Source organism: Salvelinus alpinus, chromosome 15 (genome assembly GCF_045679555.1).
Source record: "Salvelinus alpinus chromosome 15, SLU_Salpinus.1, whole genome shotgun sequence".
NCBI classification, from domain to species: Eukaryota; Metazoa; Chordata; class Actinopteri; order Salmoniformes; family Salmonidae; genus Salvelinus; species Salvelinus alpinus.
Genome location: NC_092100.1, coordinates 5,641,551 through 5,655,841, shown reverse-complemented (window position 1 = coordinate 5,655,841; position 14,291 = coordinate 5,641,551). Strand labels below are relative to the sequence as shown.

The 14,291-nt window shown below is 43.1% G+C and overlaps 1 protein-coding gene across 23 annotated transcripts in view; it reads left to right on the top strand.

The window, feature by feature from the left end:
• Nucleotides 1-14,291, top strand: part of LOC139539409 (kinesin-like protein KIF1A) — a 242,293-nt gene that overhangs the window by 225,166 nt on the left and 2,836 nt on the right. For 16 of the 23 annotated variants that reach the window (XM_071342327.1, XM_071342325.1, XM_071342320.1 and 13 more), the window contains 11 exons: nt 434-457; nt 2,069-2,183; nt 4,515-4,648; nt 4,792-4,853; nt 5,094-5,239; nt 7,141-7,317; nt 7,527-7,598; nt 7,774-7,898; nt 10,592-10,750; nt 11,409-11,601; nt 13,008-13,126. In XM_071342327.1, coding sequence (XP_071198428.1) covers nt 434-457; nt 2,069-2,183; nt 4,515-4,648; nt 4,792-4,853; nt 5,094-5,239; nt 7,141-7,317; nt 7,527-7,598; nt 7,774-7,898; nt 10,592-10,750; nt 11,409-11,601; nt 13,008-13,126 — 1,326 coding nt within the window. The remainder of the gene's footprint in view (nt 1-433; nt 458-2,068; nt 2,184-4,514; nt 4,649-4,791; nt 4,854-5,093; nt 5,240-7,140; nt 7,318-7,526; nt 7,599-7,773; nt 7,899-10,591; nt 10,751-11,408; nt 11,602-13,007; nt 13,127-14,291) is intronic. The other 7 variants (XM_071342324.1, XM_071342322.1, XM_071342316.1 and 4 more) reach the window with 1 other exon arrangement.

The window sequence follows — 14,291 nt, the reverse complement described above, 5'->3', positions numbered from 1 at the left end:
TAGAATTCCATAGAACACATCCACAGAATTCCATAGAACACATTAATAGAATTCCAAAGAACACATCCACAGAATTCCATAGAACACAGAAGTAATATTGCATCCCTCTGGGTATATCGGTCCATTGTTGTTAAGCTGTTCATTAACAGACAAGATGTACTGTGTTCTGGTGTTGAAATCAGATGTGTTCACTGATTGAGTTCACACACTGATCATGATTGTGGTCAAGAGAGCAACATATTGTAAGTAATGGAGGGGAAATATAGTCTGGTCCCAGTTGACAAGACGGCACAAACAGCTCTGGTTCCAGGCTAGGGGGAAACACACCTGTCCTGTCACTCTCGATCACAACAATGCTCACAACCACAGCAGACTCTCTTCCTGACTCTCACCTTTCATTGTTTTCCCGGTTCTCTTTCCTCCCTTCTCAAAGCATCTCCTTGGGAATAGACCATAGGTATTTCTCCTCATCCCTGTCCTGTTTTGTCCTCCTATCATTTCCTCCCCTCCTCTCCTCTCATCTTTTGGTCTCTCATCATCGTTCCTCATGGTATTGTGAGATGACCCACGTCTGAAGGGTTCTGTTGCATGCTGTTAACTGTCTTTATCCCCAAATGTCTGTATTGGATGTGTGTCTTAAAAAAAAACTAAACTATATTGTTATTTTAATCTTGCAATCAAACAATACCTTCTCTCAGTAGCATTTAGACACACATGTACTGTAGGTTACATATTCCTGACAATGAAAATGTTTAGAATAGATAGGAGGATCAGGGTTTGGTTTTTCTTCGGTAAGCTAATGCTAACAAACACAATTACCACTAATGCTAACTAACACGATGCTATTACCACTAATGCTAACTAACACAATGCTATTACCACTAATGCTAACTAACACAATGTTATTACCACTAATGCTAACTAACACGATGCTATTACCACTAATGCTAATGACACGATGCTATTAACGCTAATGCTAACTAACACAATGCTTTTACCACTAATGCTAACTAACACGATGCTATTACCACTAATGCTAACTAATACGATGATATTAACACTAATGCTAACTAACACAATGTCATTACCACTAATGCTAACTAACACGATGCTATTACCACTAATGCTAACTAACACAATGCTTTTACCACTAATGCTAACTAACACGATGCTATTACCACTAATGCTAACTAACAAGATGATGTTAACACTAATGCTAATTAACGCAATGTTATTACCACTCATGCTAACTAACACGATGCTATTACCACTAATGCTAACTAACACAATGCTATTACCACTAATGCTAACTAACAATGTTTTTACCACTAATGCTAACTAACATGATGCTATTACCACTAATGCTAACTAACACGATGCTATTAACACTAATGCTAATTAACGCAATGTTATTACCACTAATGCTAACTAACACAATGCTATTACCACTAATGCTAACTAACACAATACTATTACCACTAATTTTAACTAACATGATGATATTACCACTAATGCTAACTAACACAATGCTAGTACCACTAATGCTAACTAACACGATGCTAGTACCACTAATGCTAACTAACACGATGCTATTACCACTAATGCTAACTAACACAATGCTATTACCACTAATGCTAACTAACACGATGCTATTACCACTAATGCTAACTAACACGATGCTATTACCACTAAATCTAACTAACACAATGCGTGTACCACTAATGCTAACTAACACGATGCTATTACCACTAATGTTAACTAACAATGCTATTACCACTAATGCTAACTAGCACAATGCTATTACATCAGACATACAGTAGCAATAACTTGTAGCTGTTCCTAAGAATACCTCTAAATTGTTACGATATATCCTCTCAATAAAGTAAACCCTTTTCAGATATTTGTAACATGTACCAACACGACTTTTCAGAAAAACAATAGAGTAGGTTTTATAATCTGTTTGTAAGTAGTGTTTATCGGACAGACAGACAGACCAGAGACCACTATGTGTCAGCGTTCAGACAAGGATCTCTCTCTGCATGGTTAACTCCTCTCCTACCTCCATCAGGACATTCTATCGCTTCGAGGCTGCCTGGGACAGCGCCATGCATAACTCCCTCCTCCTGAACCGGGTCACTCCTTACGGAGAGAAGATCTACATGACCTTGTCGGCCTACCTAGAGGTAAAAACATTAAACAGTTAATAATACAATATATTTCCATTGTTCAGGCGCTTTTAATCCAAATCGACTTTCATATGGGTTGGTCAAGTGGGAATCGAACCCATGACGTTGCAAGTACCACCCTCTACCGACTGAGCCACAGAGGCACACACACATATAATTCTACAGTTATACTGTACCTCTACGGGATCCTTCCTGACTATCTATAGGTAACACTGAATCCACAAAGACCAGCGGAGAAAATCTAGAGTCTTCTCATATTGACTGATTTTGTCAGTTGCGTTTCGGATTTTAGAACAATGGAACCACTACTGTTTTTTTATTTTTCTTCACACGATCAAACTGTCAGACTGTTTAATAAACTGTACATGTCCCTGTTGGTTTATCTGAATCTGGAGATGCTGCATAACAGCCTTAGCAGGAGTTAAGGCTCCACTCTGTCAGACTGCTCACCTCTCAGGAAGACTACAATAACTGTAACTGTAATCAGAAATTCATTTCACTACTTACAGTACTATCCAAAATGATCCCTTCTGTAATCTGGACTAACTGACTGTATCTGGACTTAACTGACTGTATCTGGACTTAACTGACTGTATCTGGATTTAAATGACTGTATCTGGACTTACTGACTGTATCTGTACTTACTGACTGTATCTATACTTAACTTCTTATGGCTGCATCCTGCTAACGGGATCGATATGACAACAGCCAGGGAAAGTGCAGGGCGCCAAATTCAAACAACAGAAATCTCATAATTAAAATTCCTCAAAAATACATGTGTCTTATATCATTTTAAAGGTAATCTTGTTGTTAATCCCACCAAAGTGTCCGATTTCAAATATGCTTTTCAGCGAAAGCACTACAAACGATTAGGTCACCACCAAAGCACAATAAGCACAGCCATTTTTCCAGCGAAATATAGGAGTCACAAAAAGCAGAAATAGAGATAAAATGAATCACTAACCTTTTGAGGATCTTCATCAGATGACACTCATAGGACTTCATGTTACACAATACATGCATGTTTTGTTTGATAAAGTTCATATTTATATAAAAAAATCAGAGTTTACATTGGCGCGTTACATTCACTAGTTCCAAAAACATCAAGTGATTTTGCATAGCCACATCGTTTCAACAGAAATACTCATCATAAATGTAGATGATAATACAAGTTATACACATGTAATTATAGATATACCTCTCCTTAATGCAACCGCTGTGTCAGATTTCCCAAAAAATTTACGGAAAAAGCAAACCATGCAATTATCTGAGACGGCGCTCAGAACAATAGCCAAATTAGCCGCCATGTTGGAGTCAACAGAAACCAGAAAATACATGATAAATGTTTCCTTACCTTTGATGAACTTCATCAGAATGCAGTCCTAGGAATCCCAGGTCCACAATAAATGCTTGATTTGTTCGATAATGTCCGTTATTTATGTCTAATTAGCTACTTTGGTTAGCGCGTTTGGTAAATAATTCCAAAGTCAAAAAGCGCGTCCACTATAACGTGACGAAATGTCCAAAAGTTCCCCAACAGTCAGTAGAAACATGTCAAAAGATGTACTGAATCAATCTTTAGAATGTTGTTAACATACATCTTGAATAACGTTACAACCGGAGAATTAGATTGACTTCAGTTGAGCGATGGAACGTAGCTGCCTATCACGTGAACGCGCGTTGTCAAAGCATGGTCAGCTCGTGGCAGTGGTGACTAATTCCTGTCTCCTTCGGCCCCCCTTCACATTAGAGTCATCAGACAAAGTTCTATTGACTGTTGACATCTAGTGGAAGCCGTAGGAAGTGAACACTCATCTCATTCTCGCTGTAATTTCAATGAGAGCTTGGTTGAAAATCTGCCACCTCAGAAAAAATCCAAACAGGAAGTGGGACTTCTCAGGTTTTTGCCTGCCATATGAGTTCTGTTATACTCACAGACATAATTCAAACAGTTTTAGAAACCTCAGAGTGTTTTCTATCCAATACTAATAATAATATGCAAATATTTGCAACTATTACTGAGGAGCAGGCCGTTTACTCTGGGCACCTCTGTGGACCTTTCATCCAAGCTACTCAATACTGCCCCTGCAGCCATAAGAAGTTAACTGACTGTATCTGGACTTACTGACTGTATCTGGACTTAACTGACTGTATCTGGACTTAACTGACTGTATCTGGACTTACTGACTGTATCTGGACTTACTGACTGTATCTGGACTTACTGACTGTATCTGGACTTCACTGACTGTATTTGGACTTACTGACTGTATCTGATGTTATGATCTAAGAAGCAGAGAGATGAGCTTTAAAACCTTTTCCTTTCTTTAGATGGAGAACTGCACCCAGCCCACAGTCATAACCAAAGATTTCTGCATGGTGTTCTACTCTCGAGACGCTAAACTCCCGGCCTCCCGCTCCATCAGAAACCTGTTCGGCACAGGAAGCCTGAGGGCAGTGGAGGGGTGAGTTGAACATCTCATTATTATTAACAGAAACATTCTTTGCTTCTGTTGCGTTCCTGAAAGATGACGTTGAAATCAATGGAAACAATTGAAACAATCCTTTTAGCTGTGTCTGTTATCGGTCTTTCTCTTTCTCTCTGCAGTAACCGGGTGACAGGTGTGTACGAGGTCAGCCTCTGTCACCTGGCCGATCATGGGAGTCCAGGTGAGACACTTTTTCCATTGCCTCCCCTCACTGTCTGTGTGTCTGTGTGTGTATTTGAGATTGACAACATTGCAGTCAGACTGACAAGAATGACTGATCCACAAATCACCTAGCATCCTGAAAAGCTACTCATTATGTGATCGAGATGAATGATTCTGCCTTGCCTTGCTCAAAACAGATCCCCTCAATTACGCTGTATCACTCCTTCCCCCTTCACCCTTGACCTTTCCTGACCCCCAGGTATGCAGAGGAGACGTCGCCGGGTGCTGGACACCTCGGTGGCGTACGTCCGCGGGGAGGAGAACCTGGCTGGGTGGAGGCCTCGCAGTGACAGCCTCATCCTGGACCACCAGTGGGAACTGGAGAAACTCAGCCTCCTGCAGGAGGTATGTGGTACTAAAACCTACACCCTATACAGAGCCTTCACAAAATAATCATAATTCTGTGCTTATTCTACAGCCTGAATTCAAAATTGATTAAATAAATTGTTTTCTCATCCATCTATATAGGCTATATACAGGGTGTTACGGTACAGAGTCAATGTGGAGGCTATATACAGGGTGTTACGGTACAGAGTCAATGTGGAGGCTATATACAGGGTGTTACGGTACAGAGTCAAAGTGGAGGCTATATACAGGGTGTTACGGTACAGAGTCAATGTGGAGGCTATATACAGGGTGTTACGGTACAGAGTCAATGTGGAGGCTATATACACAATAAACCATCATGACAAAGTGAAAACATGTTTTTAGACATTTTTTGCAAACGTATTGAAAATGAAAAACAGAAATATTGCATCAAACGCTATTTGTCACATGCGTCGAATATACGCCGAACAGGTGTAGACCTCACCGTGAAATGCTTACTTACAAGCCCTTTAACCAACAATGCAGCTCAAGAAATAGATTTAATAAAATATTTACAAAATAAATTAAAGAAAAAAAGTATAATCAAAAAGTAACAAAAGAAAATGACGAGGCTATATACAGGGTGTTACGGTACAGAGTCAATGTGGAGGTTATATACAGGGGGTACCGGTACAGAGTCAATGTGGAGGCTATATACAGGCTGTTACGGTACAGAGTCAATGTGGAGGCTATATTACACGGGGTACAGGTACAGAGTCAATGTGGAGGCTATATACAGGGTGTTACGGTACAGAGTCAATGTGGAGGCTATATACAGGGTGTTACGGTACAGAGTCAATGTGAAGGCTATATTACAGGGGGTTACGGTACTGAGTCAATGTGGAGGCTATATACAGGGTGTTACGGTACAGAGTCAATGTGGAGGCTATATACAGGGGGTACCGGTACAGAGTCAATGTGGAGGCTATATACAGGGTGTTACGGTACAGAGTCAATGTGGAGGCTATATACAGGGTGTTACGGTACAGAGTCAATGTGGAGGCTATATACAGGGTGTTACGGTACAGAGTCAATGTGGAGGCTATATACAGGGGGTACCGGTACAGAGTCAATGTGGAGGCTATATACAGGGTGTTACGGTACAGAGTCAATGTGGAGGCTATATACAGGGTGTTACGGTACAGAGTCAATGTGGAGGCTATATACAGGGGGTACCGGTACAGAGTCAATGTGGAGGCTATATACAGCGTGTTACGGTACAGAGTCAATGTGGAGGCTATATTACACGGGGTACAGGTACAGAGTCAATGTGGAGGCTATATACAGGGTGTTACGGTACAGAGTCAATGTGGAGGCTATATACAGGGTGTTACGGTACAGAGTCAATGTGGAGGCTATATACAGGGTGTTACGGTACAGAGTCAATGTGGAGGCTATATACAGGGTGTTACGGTACAGAGTCAATGTGGAGGCTATATACAGGGTGTTACGATACAGAGTCAATGTGGAGGCTATATTACACGGGGTTACGGTACAGAGTCAATGTGGAGGCTATATTACACGGGGTTACGGTACAGAGTCATTGTGGAGGCTATATACAGGGTGTTACGGTACAGAATCACAATGGAGGCTATATACAGGGTGTTACGGTACAGAGTCTAGGTCCGAGTTGCACAGGGAGGGGTTAAGTCCCAGGGCCCTGAGACTAGTGATGAGCTTGCGGGGTACTATGTTGTTGAAGCTGTAGTCAATGAACAGCGTCCAGGTTGCTCTCGTCCAGGTCGAGGAATGCGAACATCTGTTGTATTTCCTCTCGATCTAACGGTCAAAACGTCAGGTTTCTCCTGTGGGAGACCCGGGTTCATATCCCCGGGCCGTTTTATTACTAATGATGTTTTGTTCTGGTTGGTTCTCTACAGGTGGAGAAGACGAGACACCGCCTGCTCCTCAGGGAGAAATTAGAGTCCATCCTGCTGCTGGGTCAGGAGGGGTTGTTGTCCTGTGTAGGTGAGGAGCAGAGTGAGTCCCCTCAACCCTCTGAGGGTCTCGGCCTCAGTCCCACCGTAGATGAGAGGCAGAGGGAGCTAGCCATCAAGGTCAGTGTCTTCTTTAAAAACGTGTAAGAAGTTAGTTATTATTGTTACTCGAATATTCCCATTCCCACATTGCTCAAGTGTCCCCTTTTTTTAAATATTGTACGTGTGCCCAGTTAAGCCTTTGTCTTTATTAAACATCTCTGAGTAAACATTGTTTGTAAAGCCTCTTGCTCTGAAACGTAAAGCACTCTCTATCTCTTGTCCACCAGTGTCTTCGGCTGCTCACCCACTCCTTCAACAGAGAGTACAGCCACGTGTGTATCAGCGCCAGTGAAAGCAAGGTAGACTTCCTTCCTGTGTCACTTTACTATGATGGTTTTCCATGTCTGTATCCTGTTTTAAAGTTACTTCGATTTGAGGAAACTACGAGTAGGTAAATGACATGTTTTCATTGTTCTCAGTGAGCTTTTTCTAGACATGCTGTTTTTGTGTGTGTGCGTGTGTGTGTGTTTCCAGCTGTCTGAGATGTCAGTGACTCTGCTGAGGGAGTCGACCTCTGCCACGGCCCTCAACATCCTCACCCCCTCCTCGACATGCCCCTCACTGGTGGAGGGCTGCTACCCCAAGTCCGAAGGGCTCAGGTCAGTAATAACACTCTCGCAAGAGACACTCTTGACATGACACAAACAGAATTTAGTTATTAGCCTTGTTTTGTTCAATGTTCTTTACTTATACAGTGGGGAGAACAGGTATTTGATACACTGCCGATTTTGCAGGTTTTCCTACTTACAAAGTCACATTGTATGATTTTTAAGGAATTCATTTGCATTTACTTATATATACTCTGAATACCAGTGGTGGAAAAAGTACCCAAGTACTTGACTCAAGGTAAAGATACCTTAATAGACAATGACTCAATTAAAAGTGAAAGTCACCCAGTAAAAGTCTAAAATTATTTGGTTTAAAGTATCAAAAGTAAGTATTAAAATTACATGTAATTGCTAAAATATAAGTATAAAAAATAAAAGTATAAATTATTTCAAACCAGACGGCACATTTTTCTTGATTTTTTTTAATTTACTGATAGCCAGGGCAACACTCCAACACTCAGACATCATTACAGATAGCCAGGGGAACACTCCAACAACCAGACGTCATTACAGATAGCCAGGGGAACACTCCAACACTCAGACATCATTACAGATAGCCAGGGGAACACTCCAACACCCAGACATCATTACAGATAGCCAGGGGAACACTCCAACACTCAGACATCATTACAGATAGCCAGGGGAACACTCCAACACTCAGACATCATTTACAGATAGCCAGGGGAACACTCCAACACTCAGACATCATTTACAGATAGCCAGGGGAACACTCCAACACTCAGACATCATTACAGATAGCCAGGGGAACACTCCAACACCCAGACATCATTACAGATAGCCAGGGGAACACTCCAACACTCAGACATCATTTACAGATAGCCAGGGGAACACTCCAACACTCAGACATCATTACAGATAGCCAGGGGAACACTCCAACACTCAGACATCATTACAGATAGCCAGGGGAACACTCCAACACCCAGACATCATTACAGATAGCCAGGGGAACACTCCAACACTCAGACATCATTTACAGATAGCCAGGGGAACACTCCAACACTCAGACATCATTACAGATAGCCAGGGGAACACTCCAACACTCAGACATCATTACAGATAGCCAGGGGAACACTCCAACACTCAGACATCATTTACAGATAGCCAGGGGAACACTCCAACACTCAGACATCATTTACAGATAGCCAGGGGAACACTCCAACACTCAGACATCATTACAGATAGCCAGGGGAACACTCCAACACTCAGACATCATTTACAGATAGCCAGGGGCACACTCCAACACTCAGACATCATTTACAGATAGCCAGGGGAACACTCCAACACTCAGACATCATTACAGATAGCCAGGGGAACACTCCAACACTCAGACATCATTACAGATAGCCAGGGGAACACTCCAACACTCAGACATCATTACAGATAGCCAGGGGAACACTCCAACACTCAGACATCATTACAGATAGCCAGGGGAACACTCCAACACTCAGACATCATTTACAGATAGCCAGGGGCACACTCCAACACTCAGACATCATTTACAGATAGCCAGGGGAACACTCCAACACTCAGACATCATTACAGATAGCCAGGGGAACACTCCAACACTCAGACATCATTTACAGATAGCCAGGGGAACACTCCAACACTCAGACATCATTACAGATAGCCAGGGGAACACTCCAACACCCAGACATCATTACAGATAGCCAGGGCAACACTCCAACACTCAGACATCATTACAGATAGCCAGGGGAACACTCCAACACCCAGACATCATTACAGATAGCCAGGGGAACACTTCAACACTCAGACATAATTTACAGATAGCCAGGGGAACACTCCAACACCCAGACATCATTACAGATAGCCAGGGGAACACTCCAACACTCAGACATCATTACAGATAGCCAGGGGAACACTCCAACACTCAGACATCATTACAGATAGCCAGGGGAACACTCCAACACTCAGACATAATTTACAAACAAAGCATGTGTGTTTAGTGAGTCCTCCAGATCAGAGGCAGTAGATATGACCAGGGATGTTCTCTGTTTAGTGAGTCCTCCAGATCAGAGGCAGTAGGGATGACCAGGGATGTTCTCTGTTGATATGTGCACGAATTAGACAGTTTTTCTGTCCTGATAAGCATTCTGTAATGAGTACTTTTGGGTGTCAGGGAAAATGTATGGTGTAAAAAGTACATACTTGTCTTTAGGAATGTAGTGAAGTAAAAGTAAAAGTTGTCAAAAAATATAAATAGTAAAGTAAAATACAGACCCCCCTCCCCCCAAAAAGTACTTAAGTAGTACTTTAAATTATTTTAATTTATAAATTATTTTAATTTAAGTACTTTACACCACTGCTAAATACCCCAATTGATGTTGTTAAGTTCAAAAGAATACATGATAAGAATTACTGACACCGTTCAAACCAACCAGTGTTCAGAAATGTAAAGCCAATTATCTTGATAATTATCTTCTTTGTTGCAGATAGAACCTTTATAGTCCCAACATGGCTGCTTCAGCAACACTGAACTATGGTCCAAAGACAGACTGAACCGGGGTCTGGGGTAGCGTTAATGCTGCCAACCCCAAACCACATGTACCCACCTGGCGACGGTGGTTTGAGCCCCCTCTTTGCCGTTCCTGCATGTGCTCTGTCTTACTCATCTCATCTCCTTTCTCTGTCTGTCCCAACCCCAGAACGCCCATGCCTCGTTCCCGCTGCGCCAGCCCCAACCCTGACTGCTCACAGCGGGACGGAGAGGTCAAGATATCCCCTGGCCCCAGTGGGGTCGCGGCCCCAGAGGTTAAGCCTAGGGAACTCCGCTTCGTACCAGACATCCAGGAGATCCGGGTCAGGTGAGTGGCTCCAGAGATTGATTTTTTTGTAATTAGTTTTGCCTTTATTTAATGACAGCCTAGGAACAGTGGGTTAACTGCCTTGGTCAGGGGCAGAACGACAGATTTTTACCTTGTCAGCTCAGGGATTCAATCTTGCAACCTTTCGGTTACAAGTCCAACGCTCTAACCACTAGGCTACCTACCGATTGACTGACTGACTGAGTCAGTGGTTTATGGCTCCAGAGATTGATTGATTGATTGACTGACTGACCGAGTCAGTGGTTTATGGCTCCAGAGGTTTATCATTAAAAGTGGGGGAACTGACCAAATCAAATACAGTGACAATCATGTACAGTACCCAGCTGAGTTAATAACGGGAGTTCTCAACTCAATAGTCCTTAATGGGTACAGCGTTGGAAAGGCATATCAACTGGACAAAAATAAGACCTGCTCACACTGAAAATAATTTATTGAATTTATAATTTCTTCAACACCAGACTTCGTTAGCATTTGAGTCTTGATCTGGATTCTTCTGGCAGAACAAACAGGGATTCTGGTCAGCATTAATACTCAAGGTTAAGCTTGGCTACTCTTATTTCAACGTGAGTCTTGTGCCTTCTAGATTGGATCTCGTCAAGTGTAGTTACACGTGTAGTGTACTTGGTCTTTCTTCCAGCCCCATCGTGTCAAAGAAGGGCTACCTGCATTTCCTGGAGCCTCATACCAACGGCTGGGTGAAGCGTTATGTGGTGGTGAGACGTCCGTATGTCTATATCTACAATACAGAGAGAGACAGCGTGGAGAGAGCCATCCTCAACCTCTCCTCTGCCCATGTCGAGTACAGCGAGGACCAGCAGGCCATGCTTAAGGTACATCACCTTTACACACCTTTACCTGACACCTTTACTTGCCGACATACCTTTACATACCTTTACATAACTTTACCTGACATCTTTACCTGACAACACACCTTTACACACCTTTACCTGCCGACACACCTTTACCTGCCGACATACCTTTACACACATTTTACCTGCCAACACACCTTTACCTGCCGACACACCTTTACCTGCCGACACACCTTTACACACATTTTACCCGCCGACACACCTTTACCTGTCAACACACCATTGCACACCTTTACCTGCCGACACACCTTTACCTGCCAACACACCTTTACACACCTTTACCTGCCAACACACCTTTACACACCTTTACCTGCCGACACACCTTTACCTGCCGACACACCTTTACCTGCCGACACACCTTTACCTGCCGACACACCTTTACCTGCCGACACACCTTTACACACATTTTACCTGAGGACACCTACAGTAGGCCTTGTTCCAATCTCTTAGCCTGCATGTCCAATACCTTTCTAAATTCTAAGTCAGCAGGCCATACTCAGTGTTGGTAACCTTTTATAATGCAAAGAAACAAAGTCATGTCTGCTCAGTATTTAGCGGATCCCAGTAGGTGCTCCGTGCCTGACATGGTCTTTGTCAGCGTTACCAACGTCAGATGAACTACTACCACACAGGGCCAGCTTCCCCCAACAACACGGACACCATCTCATGTCCTCTTTTACTTGACACACACACTGAGTGGACGAAACATTAGGAACACCTGCTTGTTCCACGACATAGACTGACCAGGTGAATCCAGGTGAAAGATATGATCCCTTATTGATGTCACTTGTTAAATCCACTTCTATCAGTGTAGATGAAGGGGAGGAGACGGGTTAAATAATGATTTTTAAGCCTTGAGACATGGATTGTGTATGTGTGTCATTCAGAGGGTGAATGGGAAAGATAAAAAATGTAAGTGCCTTTGAACGGGATATGGTAGTAGGTGCCAGGGGCAACGGTTTGTGTCGAGGACTGCAACGCTGCTGGGTTTTTCACACTCAACGGTTTCCTGTGTGTATCAAGGATGGTCCATCACCCAAAGGACATCCAGCCAACCTGACACAACTGTGGAAAGAATTGGAGTCAAAATGGGCCAGCATCCCTGTGGAACGCTTTCGACACCTTGTAGAGTCCATGCCCCGACGAATTGAGGCTGTTCTGAGGGCAAAAGGGGGGGGGGGGGGGGGGGGCGCAACTCAATATTAGGAAGGTGTACCTAATGTTTTGTACACTCAGTGTAAAGTATATCTACGGTATTTGAAATAACAGACGTTTTTCCTCCCCGTGGTAAAACTCAAAGAGAAGCTTTCCTTCAGAAGCTGGCTGATTTTAACACTGCTGTACTTTCTCTGTGTGTTTATCCCCAGACCCCAAACGCGTTTGCTGTGTGTACTGAGCACCGCGGGATACTGCTCCAAGCCAGCAACGACAAGGAGATGCACGACTGGCTCTATGCATTTAACCCTCTCCTGGCTGGATCCATCAGGTAACACGGCTGACACACTCACGTCTGTTGATGGTCCCTCTAGTTTTAATAGCAATGGGGTTTTTCCACATACCGGCTGGTTTGAAGAAGGCCTAGGTTTTTACTTTACAATGATCATGATCGTATGTGGTTGTTTTACCTACGTTAGTGGAATGCACTGATTGGAAGTTTCCCTGGATAAGAGAGCCTGCTAAATGACTCACTACTGTAGTGACTCTGGATCAGAGAGTCTGTTAAATGACTCACTACTGTTATGACTCTGGATCAGAGAGTCTGCTAAATGACTCACTACTGTAGTGGCTCTGGATCAGAGAGTCTGTTAAATGACTCACTACTGTAGTGACTCTGGATCAGAGAGTCTGCTAATTGACTCACTACTGTAGTGGCTCTGGATCAGAGAGTCTGTTAAATGACTCACTACTGTAGTGATAAGTCTGCTAAATGACTCACTACTGTAAGACTCTCTGGATGAGAGAGTCTGTTAAATGACTCACTACTGTAGTGGCTCTGGATCAGAGAGTCTGCTAAATGACTCACTACTGTAGTGACTGGATCAGAGAGTCTGCTAAATGACTCACTACTGTAGTGGCTCTGGATCAGAGAGTCTGCTAAATGACTCACTATGACTCTCTGGATCAGAGAGTCTGCTAAATGACTCACTACTGTAGTGGCTCTGGATCAGAGAGTCTGTTAAATGACTCACTACTGTAGTGATAAGTCTGCTAAATGACTCACTACTGTAATGGCTCTGGATAAGAGAGTCTGCTAAATGACTCACTACTGTAGTGGCTTTGGACCAGAGAGTCTGCTAAATGACTCACTACTGTAGTGGCTCTGGATCAGAGAGTCTGCTAAATGACTCACTACTGTAGTGATACGTCTGCTAAATGACTCACTATGACTCTCTGGATAAGAGAGCCTGCTAAATGACTCACTACTGTAAGTCTCTCTGGATCAGAGAGTCTGCTAAATGACTCACTACTGTAGTGGCTCTGGATCAGAGAGTCTGCTAAATGACTCCCTACCGTAGTGATCTCTGGATCAGAGAGTCTGCTAAATGACTCACTACTGTAGTGGCTCTGGATAAGAGAGTCTGCTAAATGACTCACTACTATAAGTCTCTCTGGATCAGAGAGTCTGCTAAATGACTCCCTACTGTAGTGAC